This window comes from Pelophylax lessonae, assembly GCF_965119305.1.
Source record: "Pelophylax lessonae genome assembly, chromosome: 13".
NCBI lineage: Eukaryota > Metazoa > Chordata > Amphibia > Anura > Ranidae > Pelophylax > Pelophylax lessonae.
This window is the reverse complement of record NC_138780.1, coordinates 157,963,536-157,976,330: the sequence shown is the minus strand read 5'-3', so window position 1 is coordinate 157,976,330 and position 12,795 is coordinate 157,963,536. Positions and strand designations below refer to the sequence as shown.

General features: G+C 46.2%; 1 protein-coding gene across 1 annotated transcript in view; it reads left to right on the top strand.

Moving 5' to 3' along the window:
- Window positions 1–12,795, top strand: part of ASPG (asparaginase) — a 137,058-nt gene that overhangs the window by 40,754 nt on the left and 83,509 nt on the right. Inside the window, exons 3-4 of the mRNA XM_082275481.1 lie at window positions 8,576–8,687; window positions 10,887–11,012. Of these exons, the coding sequence (XP_082131607.1) occupies window positions 8,576–8,687; window positions 10,887–11,012 (238 nt within the window). The remainder of the gene's footprint in view (window positions 1–8,575; window positions 8,688–10,886; window positions 11,013–12,795) is intronic.

The following is a 12,795-nucleotide window of genomic DNA, read 5'->3' as shown; positions in this document are numbered from 1 at the left end:
CGGGCACCCGGAGGACTTTCTAGAGGGCTGGCTGAAAGCCAATATGGATGCTGCCACCTTCACTAGGCTGTTTGCTATTGAACGGGCCCATAGGATTCCCTCCAAGGCACCGCCAAGGGGGGCCATCCCTCGCCCTATGATCGCAAAGTTGGTGCATTTCAGGGACAGGGAGAACATTCTACGGGTGGCCCGTACAGGCCCTGCATTGGAGTTTAATGGATATCGTATTTCAATTTATCCTGACTTTTCGGCAACAACGCAGAAGCAGAGAGCCAGCTATCAACCTGTGAAACGGCGTCTCCGAGAACTTAATTTGGGGTACAGTATGCTGTACCCGGCCAAGCTGCGGGTGGTGGATGGGGGCAAGGCCCACTTCTTCAATAATCCGACGGAGGCGTCTGCGTGGCTTGATGCGAGGGGCCCTGGTGCCCGGCGCGGGTCCCCTGGGAGATCCTGAGTGTGGCTTGACCTGCCTAATGCTGTACCATGATTCTGCTCGGCTGGAGTTTGTGTGACTGTGAATGGAGTTTTTTTTACAGGTGGTTGGAGGGACTCTTTTTTTTCTCCTGTTTTTTTTCCCCTTCTTTTCCTTCTGTTTTTTCTGCTCCCATTTTTATCTGGCCTCAAGGACCTTTTTTTTTGAACACTTGGCTCGCTGCTGAACTGTGTGGGGGGGGGGGTTTGGTTTTTTCTTTGGTGGACCTGATGTTGTGGGGGGGCTTGTCCAAGTGATCTTGGGGAGGGGTGGTATTGCACTTCTGAGGTAGAGACTCTGGTGTTTTTTCTAGTTTTGTGTTTTGGGAATGAAGCACTTGGCGGGTTTGGGGCTGGGTGCAGGGAGGGGGGTGGGGAGGGAGTGGGATGGGGCTCTTGTTTTTTCCATTTCAGGTGACTGGGGGAACTCGGATGGGACTCTGCCATGTGGGGGGACCTGTATTTGCTGTGATCTGGTGGTATGGGAATGTCTGCTGCTTGATGGAGGAGAGGATCCTGGAGTTGGGGCTGAGTGGGAGGGCCCTGGAGGATGTGGTGGGAGGAGTTTTCTGCTGTCTGGAAATGCACGTGATGGCTGAGCGTCTGAAAGTGGTGTCCTGGAATGTCCGGGGCTTGAACTCGAAATTTAAACGTGCATTGATTTTTGATTATCTTAAGGCGCATAAGCCGCATCTGATTCTGTTGCAGGAGACTCATCTACAGGGCTCCAGGATCCTCTCCTTGAAGAGGGCACATATTGCTAGCATGTATCATTCCACGTACTCCTCTTATGCGAGAGGGGTCTCTATTTTGGTAACGAAAGCAATGCCTATCACGATACAAATGGTTAAAACTGATGTGTTTGGGAGGTATGTGATCCTGGTCATTAAGGTGTGCCTACGAATACTGACAGTTGTAAATGTTTATGTGCCTCCTCCATTCTCCTTGGCCCTGATGGATGTGATTTTCAAGGCAACCATGGAGGTGGCGGAGGGACAAGTGTACATTATGGGGGATTTTAATGCTGTCTCTGACCCGGAGCTTGACAGGCTGAGGGGTAAGGCCGGTTCTCCGGCTCCTTTGGCGAGGTGGTTGGCCTCTTCTGGCTTTCGGGATGTTTGGAGACGCACTCACCCGTTGGCCCGGGAGTTTTCATGCTACTCGGAGACATATAAGTCACTGTCTCGGGTGGACACTGTCCTCGCCGAGGAGGCGGGATTGGGTCTGGTGGACTCGGTGGAATATTTGCCGAGAGTCCACTCGGATCACTCTCCCCTGGCTCTCACTCTTCGGGTGGGGTTTAGGGAGGGGGTACGTCAGTGGAGGATGGAGGCCAGTTGGTTACAGGAGGAATATATTAAGATTGCTTGTTCACGGGCCATAGCCAATTACTGGGTGGAGAATGGGGAGTATGGGGAACCTCAGCTTCAATGGGAGGCCTTTAAGGCTACCTTGAGGGGGGTTTTCATGACCGAATTGAAAAGCTTTAGGAGACAACTGGCCTCTACTAGGGCGGAAAAGGAGCTGGTGGTTTCCAGGACTGAGATGGACTATGTGGGTGCTCCGCACCCGGAGGGGTTGCTTAGTTGGAGACAGGCGACCAGAGACCTACAGATGTTCCTGACTGACCAGACGACCAAAACTATGTTGGCCCAGCGGCGGAGGGTGTTTGAGTTTGGGGACAAGAATGGGCGGATGTTGGCCTTTCTGGCTCGCTCGGAGCATGCGCCGGTGCATGTTGGCTGTGTGCTGGGCGAACAGGGTAGGGAAGTTAGGGATACTGCTGGGATACTTCGAGAATTTACTCGCTACTATGAGGACCTATATAAATCGGGTCTGGCCCGGGACCGGGCGGAGCTCGATGACTATCTGCAGGGTGTGGAGTTCCCGCAGTTGTCGGACGAGGAGGTCAGTTTCCTGGATAAGGGAATTACTGTGGGGGAGGTGGGAAGGGCCATTGCGTCCTTCTCCCCCAGGAAGTCCCCTGGTCTGGATGGGATGCCGTCGGAATGGTATCACACTTTTAGGGAGGAGTTGTCGCCCCGTTTGCTGCACTTGTACGATTCTGCGCGGAAAGGGGGGGTTCTGCCTCTTTCTATGAGAGAGGCATTGGTGGTGCTTATCCTGAAACCGGGGAAGGACCCGAGAGATTGTGGGGCGTACAGACCAATCTCGTTGATTAATGTCGACACCAAAATTTTGGCCAAAGTTCTAGCTATGAGGCTGCAGACGGTTATCCTGAAATTGATTAGGGCGGATCAGACGGGCTTTATGCCGGGGCGGTGTGCGCAGATGAATGTGCGGCGTCTTTTTGTCAATCTTCAGGCTCAACATGACGTGTGCGGGGAACGGGTGGTGGCCTCTTTGGACACTCAGAAGGCCTTCGACTCGGTGGAGTGGCCGTATCTATTCCGGGTGCTGGAGGCGTACGGCTTCGGCCCGGTTTTTCGCTCCTGGGTTCAATTGCTGTATACAGAGCCTCTGATGAGGGTTAGGGTTAATGGACAGATCTCTGCTCTTCGCCCTGGCTATGGAACCTCTGGCGATGAGATTGCGGGAGAGTGTGGTTTTCAGAGGGTTGCGGGTGGGCTCTATGGAGGAACGGGTCTCATTATATGCGGACGACATGCTATTGTACTTGCAGGATCCGGGGCCTTCCTTGACCTATGCCATCAGTGTGATTCGGGAGTTTGGGGAGTACTCTGGGTTCTGTATCAATTGGGCCAAGTCATCTCTCTTTCCACTGGACGAGGGGGTTGTGGCTCCGGCTGGGTGCCCGATCCCCCTGTCCAGTTCCTTTAAATATCTGGGAATTGTGTTTCAGATGCCGATATCTGGGTTTTTGGAGACCAATCTTGCTCCTATTGTGAAGGCCTTTCGGGAAAGGGTGGAACGGTGGCGGTCCCTCCCCCTCTCGCTGCTGGGCAGAGTAAATCTTTTTAAGATGATTTTTTTGCCCAAATTTTTATATATCCTGTCGAATTCTCCGGTCTATGTTCCGAGGAAGGTTTTCCGGAGGATCGACGCAATCCTTACCACCCTGCTGTGGGGTAGTAGACCCTCTAGGGTGGCTTTGTCGGTGCTCAAGTGCCCGGTAGCGAGGGGGGGATTGGCGGTGCCGGACTTGCGGTCCTATTACTTTGCAGCACAGTTGGTCTTTCTGCATTGGCGGTTTTCTCCGCAGGTGCCTAACGCGACGGTAGAGGTGGAGGCGGCACTTGCCTCCTCATTTGAATCGCTGATCAATGTTTTGTACAGGGGGGGGGCTCCTGGGCGGGATTTGGGGTCGGTGATGGGATTGTCTGGGAGGATTTTTCGGATTTGTGCTCGGAAGATGGGGGATACTCCGTTGGAGTCATCTCCGAATGCTCCGTTGTGGTTCAACCCATCGTTGCGGGAGCTTGCTAGCCTGCAAGATGGGGGACATTGGGCCAGGTTTGGCCTTAAATATTTGCATCAATTGTTTTATCAGGGTAAGATGGTGTCATTCATGCAGTTGAGAGACAGCTTTGGGATTCCCGGGACGTGGCGCTTCAGATATCTGCAACTCCAGCATGCGGTGCGGGCGCAGTTCGGGGGGGGGGAGGTGGTCTTGGCTAACCCCTCTCTTGAGACTGTGCTGCTGGATCCGGAGCCTTTGAAACGGATCTCTAGATTCTATGGGGCGCTGGGTCCTGGGGGTCCTGGGGTGGTAGATAGGGCCAGAGTTAGATGGCTAGCTTTTATACCGGAATTGACGGAGGAACGCTGGGAGGAGGTTTTGGAGACGTACCTTCGTACGGTTATCTCGTCTACTGATAAGATGATCCAATTGCGATATCTTCATCAGACCTATTACACTCCGGCCCGCCTGTTTTCCATGCGCAAGAGGGATTCTGCTGTGTGCCATAAATGTTCAGGTGGTAGGGGGTCCCTTTTGCACATGGTGTGGGATTGCCCTAAGGTGAGACCCTTGTGGTCTCAACTTACAAAGTTTATGGAGGAGAACTTTGGACTCCCGAATATTTGCTCGCCCCTGGTGTGTCTTCTGGGGGTAATAGAGGTGGAGGGACTGGATATGGCCACTAAGTTATTTATCCGCATCCTTTTCTTCTGTGCGCGGAAGTTAATCGCCAGGAGGTGGATCTATACTGAGGTGTTGTCTCTAGACATGTGGAAGAGGGTGGTGAATGCGGACATTGTGCTATATAAGATGACTTATGAGGCTAGGGGGTCCCCTAAGAAATTTAGGAAAGTTTGGTACCGCTGGGTGGACTCCGATGCTACTTTGGTGGATACGCCCTCTGACCGACCTTGAGGACTGTGGACCTGTACTGGGGGGGGTTGGGGGCTCTGGACACTTCTCAGGCATGGGCTTCTTAGACGACTACGGGCCCGGCTAGGTTGGGAATGTTATTGCAGAGAGGTTCGCTGGGAGGGTCACCTGAAGGGGGGGGGGGGTGGGAGATGGGCGGAGTTCTGCTCGTTTGGTCGCCCGCTGGTTCTTCCTCGGGGGGGGGGGATCAGTGAGGTGACTGGGGTTCTGGTTCTGTTTGGGGGGCAAGGGCAAGTTTTGTTTTTTTTTCTTTAGGTAGTGTGTTCCAAATAAAAATGGGGTCCGGCTACTCGCTCGGTCCGTGGGATATTGAAGTTTATTATCCAGGGGATAATCTTTTGTTTTCTGCTGTTCCTGACAGTATTGCCATGTGCCCCTTGGAGGATGCTGAGTGATGGTTATAATGTTTCATTGTACTGTTGCGGACTGTGTGTTTATGCTGGACTTCAATAAAAATCTTTTTTAAAAAAAAAAAAAAAGATGGTACAAACTGAAAACGACCAGCTGAGAAGCATACACCTCCAACCCCTTGGTGGATGCAGTGTAAAACACAGATTGGGACTTTATATGAGGCAATTTGCCTGTATAGCACAGTGCCTCCATCCCTAATTTCATAAAATATACATTACCAAAGGTGTGTTTTTTTTAATTTTTTTTTTTTTTTTTATTTGCGGGACTTCGACATTGCGTCGGACAGATTTGACCCCTGACTTACATTTTTGACACTTTTGGGGGTACCAGTGACATTACTACAGTAATCAGTGCTAAAAATATGCACTGTTAGTGTAATAATGCCATTGGCAGGGAAGGGGTTAACCCTGTGGGTGATCAAGGGGGTTAAATGTGAGCCTAGGGGAGTGATTCTAACTGGGAGGGAGGCGGGGCTCCTGAAATGACCATAGAGACATGTGATCCTATATAGCAGGATCACATGAGCTCTGTGATCATCCCAGGGAGAAGAACGGTCAGCTGTATTTACAACAGCCGACCGTCCTTCTCTCTCAGCGGGGAACGATCGTGGGTGTCAGGCGGCAATCGGACCTGCATGACAAGCAGGGGTGAGAGCGCGCCTCCTAGACTCCCAAGATCGAGCGCCGTACATGTACGGCGATTTGCCTGGGAGCGGCTGCCTGCCGCAGTACATATGCGGCAGGCGGTCGTAAACAGGTTAAAGATAAGAATGGTGCAAGGAGAGACACAAAGCTCTCAGGTTATCGTACAAGTATAACATAAATTGCATTGACAATGCTTGGAAAAAATAGGCGAATAAAATTTAATGACACACATATGGGACAATTGGAACATTTTGTAAATAAGTAATTTTTCTCCACTGATGTGTGCTGATGAGGAGGCACTAATATGCGGCACGGTAAGTGAGCACTGACTGGCATTAATGCTTGGCACTGTTGGGGCTGCACTTGACATCAGTGCCCTGATTATCTGTTCAGGTCTCACCTCTGAGGAAATTCCGCTGATTGGCTCCCCTTTCCTCACACGCTGTCAGTGTGAGGAGAGGAAAGCAGATACCGTCCTTTCCTTGTTTAAAGCCCCGAGGGTGCACCCCTGACGGCGAGTGTGGGAAAACGTCATGTAATGTCGTCCCAGAGCAAGGGAGACACATTGCGCCGGTAATTTTAATATATGGCGGGAGGTGGTTAAAGAGTAACTCCACTTTTGTTGAGAAGAAAACATTCCTATCTGGGTGATCTCTGTACATTACAAGGATTTTAACAAACTTTGTTGCAGATTCCAACTTTTTGTTACTCTGAAGAAGTCATTGTGTTTGGGTCTATGTGGAAAAGTGAATCTAATGGGAGTGGTTTCATAGTTATCTATCAGCTGCTACACCTGCAGGACACTAATGAGGAAAGGTGCTGGGCCTACATCCCTTAAGGGCCAGTTCACACCATATATGCAGTCCAGTGCAGTTTTTTTCTGCATCAAAAACGCATGAAAAGTAGGTTATATTGTTTACAATTATATTTTTAAAAACAATGCACCCAATTGTACTGGAACACATCAAAAATGCACCAGACGCCAGTACAGTGGAAAAAAAAAATGAAAAACATCTGGAATGTATCCAGCAATTCGTCAAAAATGCACAGATGCACAATGCGTTTTTGTGGTGTCAACCAGCCCTTAGATGTGATTTCCTTTTGGGAGTATCTCAACAAAAATGACATTTTTGTTGCAGGGGATGCCTGAAATCTGACTTCTATCTTAGTGCAGACTTCTGGGAAAATCAGTGAGCCAATCACACAAGCAGGAAATGTTTCTGGGGTGTGATCAGTATACATTCTGTGTACAGAACAACTCCAGGTAGCCATATTGCATGACACTTTACAGAAAGATTACAGCACTGAAAATGTAAAAGAAAGTTAATGTTAATAACATTCTATTACAATATAACTTGTGTCGCAGTTGTATATACTATATTTGTTTTGTTTATTTGCTATTTTTTTTTCCCCTATGAAAGTGGCGTTACCCTTTAAATCCAATCACTACTTGGAGAGAATCGTGTGTTCCTCTATACCCAGAAGTACTAAATATTTTCCATACTCCTGGTGACTTCGCTATGGGGAAGGAAAGAAAAGACAAATATGTTCTTCTTGTGTTGGGATGGCTAGGGGGATGTATTAAAGCAGGCCTGATGCTTTTTACAGCATAGACAAATTTACAGGTGTGTTAAAAGATGGAAAAATATCATTCTTTGAGGCCCTGAGTCGTGACAATGCATTGTTGGCTTTGTAAAAGCAAAAAGTCAGATTTTTAAATTTTTTTGGTAGATTAAAAAGACTTCCATATCGCTGGATGTCATATGACGTCCAGAGCTTTGAGTGGGGATATCTTCATGATGCTGCAGGCATCATATAGATATATTATTTTTTTAGCCGGCGATTCTCTTCACCATAAGAACAATCATAGCAGCTGTGCAGCCGCTTGATTGTTCTTATAGTCGTTGCCCCCCCGGTGCTTCTACCAGCTCTCCCATGTGATTGGTGCGCTGGAGAAGGAATCCACCGACGGTGAAAGTACACCATAGAGAATACGGAGAACCAGATGGTCCCCGGCAGTCTCTTTGACTCTTGGAGGCCCGGCCTGGCAGTTTTTTTAAATACTGCCGTGAGCTTGGCTGAATAGCCGAGATCATCCTTTTCTTTTCTTTTCTTTTTTTTTTTTTCTTTTTGATCTTCGGCTTTTCAGCCTGTAGGGCAGATCTGAGGTCTTATTGACCCTAGATCTCTCCATAAAGAGAATCTGTCCTGCATTATTTCTATTACAAGGGATGTGCACATTCCTTATAATAGGAATAAAAGTGATAAAAAAAAAAAAAAAAAATTAAAGGGAAAGTGTAAAAAATAATATAAATAGAAAAATTAAAAAAAAATAGTAAAAATATATTTAAAGTGGTTCCGTCCCCACGTGCTCACACACAGAAGTGAACACATCGTACGTCGCACCCACATATGTAAATGGGTGTTCAATCCACACGTGAGATATCGCTGCAAACGTTAGAGCGAGAGCAACAATTTTAGCCCTAGACCTCCTCTGTAACAATAAACCTAACCTGTGAAAATGTTTAAAACATTGCCTATGGAGATTTTTAAGTACTGAAGTTTGGCGCCATTCCTCCAGTGTGCACAATTTTAAAGCGTGACATGTAAGGTATAAATATATAAATAGTTTTCATTTTTTCCAAAGTAGTAGTAGTAGAAATTGAAGAGATGCCCCCATATATTTCTTAAAACAAAACTGACACTGTGATCACACTTATCTGTTTTCTAGTATGTCTAAGCAAAACAAAAGGATCGTGTACACTATCGTAGAATATTCCCCTCTTCTGGATTCCTGTAATATGACGACTGATGACTGGGCCAAGATTGCCAAGGACATTCAGGTATACAATATGTACATTTATAAAAATCTCTCTTCTTGACGGTCTCCCTATTTTGTGTTTGTGGGACTCGTTTTTAGTAAAGTCTGCAGTTCATTTTCTTTTAGTCCAAGGTGAATGTGACCGTTGCTAAACATTTGCTGGTGAATCAAATACTGTACTGCCATTTAAAACACGTGGAATCTGGAAGATTCACCTGCAGAGAATGTTGGCTAAGGCTCCATTTACACCTGAGCGTATAGATTGTTCTGGCTTTTGTTGCAGCTTTTTACAGGCCTTTTAAAAGCGTTTTACAGCTTCAGGTGTTTTTTTTTTTTTTTAGCCAATAGAAATCACTAGGGGAGGAGAGGGAAGTAGGGGCGGAGAGCTGCTATTTGAGTGGCACACGCTCCTAAAGCGCTAAAGTCAGGAGTTTCTATTGAAGTCAATGGGGCCAAAAACACTTATGTGCCAAAAAGAAGCTCATGTAATTTTTTGCGCTTCAGGCGACAGAACGCTCGGACCAGGGGCCATTGAAATAAATGGGAATTTGCTTGTTGAGCGTTTTTAGAGCTTCAAGCAGAAAATCGCTCATGTGTGAACCGGGCCTAAATGTTAACTATTTTAATAATACAACCACATATAGTATAGAAGTAAAGTGTTGACCCAGAATAAATGTACAGTTGGTATAGTCAGAGCAAGGTCAGAACACCAGCATAATTCTTCCAGGTCGTTGATTTAGAATATATTAAATCCAAAGTGAATGTCAGATTTACTGCTTTATAAATATCCCTGATATAGTGTATAATGCACTTTTGCACATGACTATGTATTTTTATGGCTTGAATTTATGCAAGTAGTAAGCTGAGTTTAGAGAGATGCAAATGTAGTGTGTTTTTTTTTTTTTTTTAAATAAAAACATGGAGCATAAAACATGAAATTGAAAGCTAAATATGTGAACTCTTTGCACATTGACTCAGCGGCATGATTAAGGGTTATGTATAGCCAAAACATTTTGGTTCCAACCGTTTTTTATTGCTCTCTGTGTCCCTGCTGGGGAGACTCCCCTCTCCGGGACAAAAATTATGAGATAATGATATTTGAACACTAGAGGGAGCTGTAGTGTCATAATAAAAACACAATAGATTGCTGTAGAAATGTATGGTAATGATTATGAATTGTCTACATGTGTATTTATTCACTCTTTGTCTTGTTGGACTGTTCTCATTTTTGTACTCGCAGAAATAAAGGGTACAGATGTTGCTATTTGTTGTTTTATTATTTTAATTATCAGAAGAGCTCATGTATTATGCAGTGAAGTACATCAGTACAGCTACATATTATTATAAAGTATAATTTTTTATTCAATATGCTCATGTTTCACGGCAAGAGGAAAGAAGAGCTCTGTCTAGAATCTAGTCCGTTTTTGTTATGGCTTTGAACCTAGTTATTGCTGTCGTCCCTCTTTCTGACATCCCCGCAGTTTGGTATTTTCATAAGGAGCGGTCAGCAGTGGAAATCACCATATTTCTTTTAGTACAGGTTCCTTTTTTAGGGTACATTTATATTTGTGAATGCAGTCTGGCCAAGATTACCTGTGAATAGCCCTGCGTAGGCAGCCTCATTGAAAGCAACGGGAGGCTGCCAACTATTGCAACTAATCATGCCCGCTCACGTATATCGATTTTACATGCGAGTGATCAGTTCAGGACGCAGGCAGTCTGCATCCAGGGCCAGTCACTCGCATGTGATCACAGCATGCACGATTACATGCAAAGTAGGCGAGCTCAGCTGCAAGAGTCAGGGTAGCTTCCCACTGCTTTTAGTGAGGCGGCCTACTCGCAGCTAATTGTGGAAACCCCCCCCCCCCCCCCCCGGGGTTCTCTCAGCTAATTGTGGGAACCCCCCCCCCCCCGGGGTTCTCACAGGTAATTGTGGGAACCCCCGCACTGGGGTTCTCTCAGATAATTGTGGGAACCCCCGCACTGGGGTTCTCTCAGATAATTGTGGGAACCCCCCCACTGGGGTTCTCTCAGATAATTGTGGGAACCCCCACTGGGGTTCTTGCAGGTAATTGTGGGAACCCCCCACTGGGGTTCTCGCAGGTAATTGCGGCCAGGGTGCAATAGCAAGTGTAAATGCACCTTTAATATAAGAACTCAATTAGTCTTCTCAAAAGGGGTACGTGCTTAACATTTATGTGAATGTCTTACTTCTTTCTAGAAATATTATGAACACTATGATGGTTTTGTCATCCTTCACGGTACAGACACCATGGCCTACACGGCATCTGCACTGTCCTTTATGTGCGAAAATTTGGGTAAAACTATTGTGCTGACCGGCTCTCAGGTGCGTGCCATTTTATTTCCTTTTGGCCAGATTCATACATCTTTGTTCCGGTAATGCTTATAATATGCCTTGCAGTGCTATTTATATTGAATGGCACAGAGTACATCTTTGGCAGAGCATCTATTTGGTAGTCCGTTGCCATGGGTTGCGTGGTTTTAGGCACGTTGGGGGTCCATTGGCAGCCCATTCATTTTGATTGGGTTGCTTTAACACAATATGTGACATAACACACATCTCATTGCAAAGATGTAAACCATATAAATTATAATTCAGTATCTCTCTCTGTAAGAACCTTCCTAATGTTGAACACACCTTTAGATGCTGAGATGATGTACACACTCTGTCATCCAGCATATGCTCTGAAAGATTATTATTATTATTATACAAGATTTTATATAGCGCCAACAGTTTGGGCAGCGCTTAACAAAATGAAGGCAGACATTACAGTTACAATACAATTTGGTACAAAAGGAATTAGAGAGCCCTGCTCGTTAGAGTTTATAATCTGAAAGGGAGGGTCAATTGATAAAAAAGGTAATGGTTGTCGGGGATGCTGATGGAGCTGATGTAGAAAGTGAAATGGTGTATTAGTTAGAAGCCGGATAGGCTTCTTTTAAGAGAAGGGTTTTCAAGGATTGTCTAAAGATGGATCGATTAGGGGACAGTCGGACAGATTGGGGTAAAGCGTTCCAAAGGCTGGGAGAAGCTCTGGAGAAATCCTAGAGGCGAGCATGGGAGGAGGCGACAACGGAGCTAGAGAGCAGAGGTCTTGGGAGGACCGAAGAGAGTGGCTTGGTTGATATTTTGAGATCAGGTTAGTTATGTAGCCATAAATTATAACCACTATTCCTAAAGGAGAGGGTCTGACTTCTCCTGTCACACGTGTGCTTTGTAAACTGAAGGTTTCGAACCCTGCAACATATTGTAAAAGTACAGCCTCCCAGCATGTGAGAGATGTATCTTATAATGTCCCCATCTAAGGAAAGTTCTGTCAGTAATATGTTACAGTAAATATTTAGCGATGGCTCGGCTTGTACGGTCTCATAACAGACAAAGATAAGGGATAGAATTTTGCTCCCGTGGAAGACCTTTCTCTACACACAGCTAGTTTCTGTCTAAAGCCGGGTACACCCGTGCCGTACCCGGAACCGACCCAGCCTGTGTATGTTTGAATCCTCTGTTTGTTCGGCTTCTGTCAAATGGTCAGGCTGGAAAACCAGCATTCGATCAGCGCTAGCAGCCAATGGCAGCAGTACTGTTCTGTGTAGTCCTAAATGAGGGAGCCCCTGTTGTCCGAATACAATAGCATGACCGGGGAGATCCCTGAATCCACATTGTTTTGTTTGGATGTAGGTAGGGATCTGTCAGATTTTTATTCGTTTAACCCGCTGCTTAAACTGTTTGTTTTGTAAAAGGCTGCTACAAAGCCTCTGTTAGTCTCAAAAGCTGATAACATAGAAGAAGAAGCTGCACTGTTCTTCACAGAAAATCTAATTGTGAATGGTAAAAGTAGTTCTTGTAGAAAGCAAATTTGTATTTTAGGTTGTTAATCTGTATATATATATTTTTCTTGCTAGTGTTACTAAACCCGCAACAGTAAAATCAGTCTGTATATGCAGTAAAGCATGCTTCTTATACTCACTGTGGAGCCTAAAGGGTTAATCCTCTGCATTGTGTATAAAGGCTGTGTGATCCTGTGTCTCTGATCCTCCCCTTCTTTAACTGACTCCAACCCCTCTCATGATAGAGCAGAGCATTAGGAGTCGGGCTGCACATGCTCAGT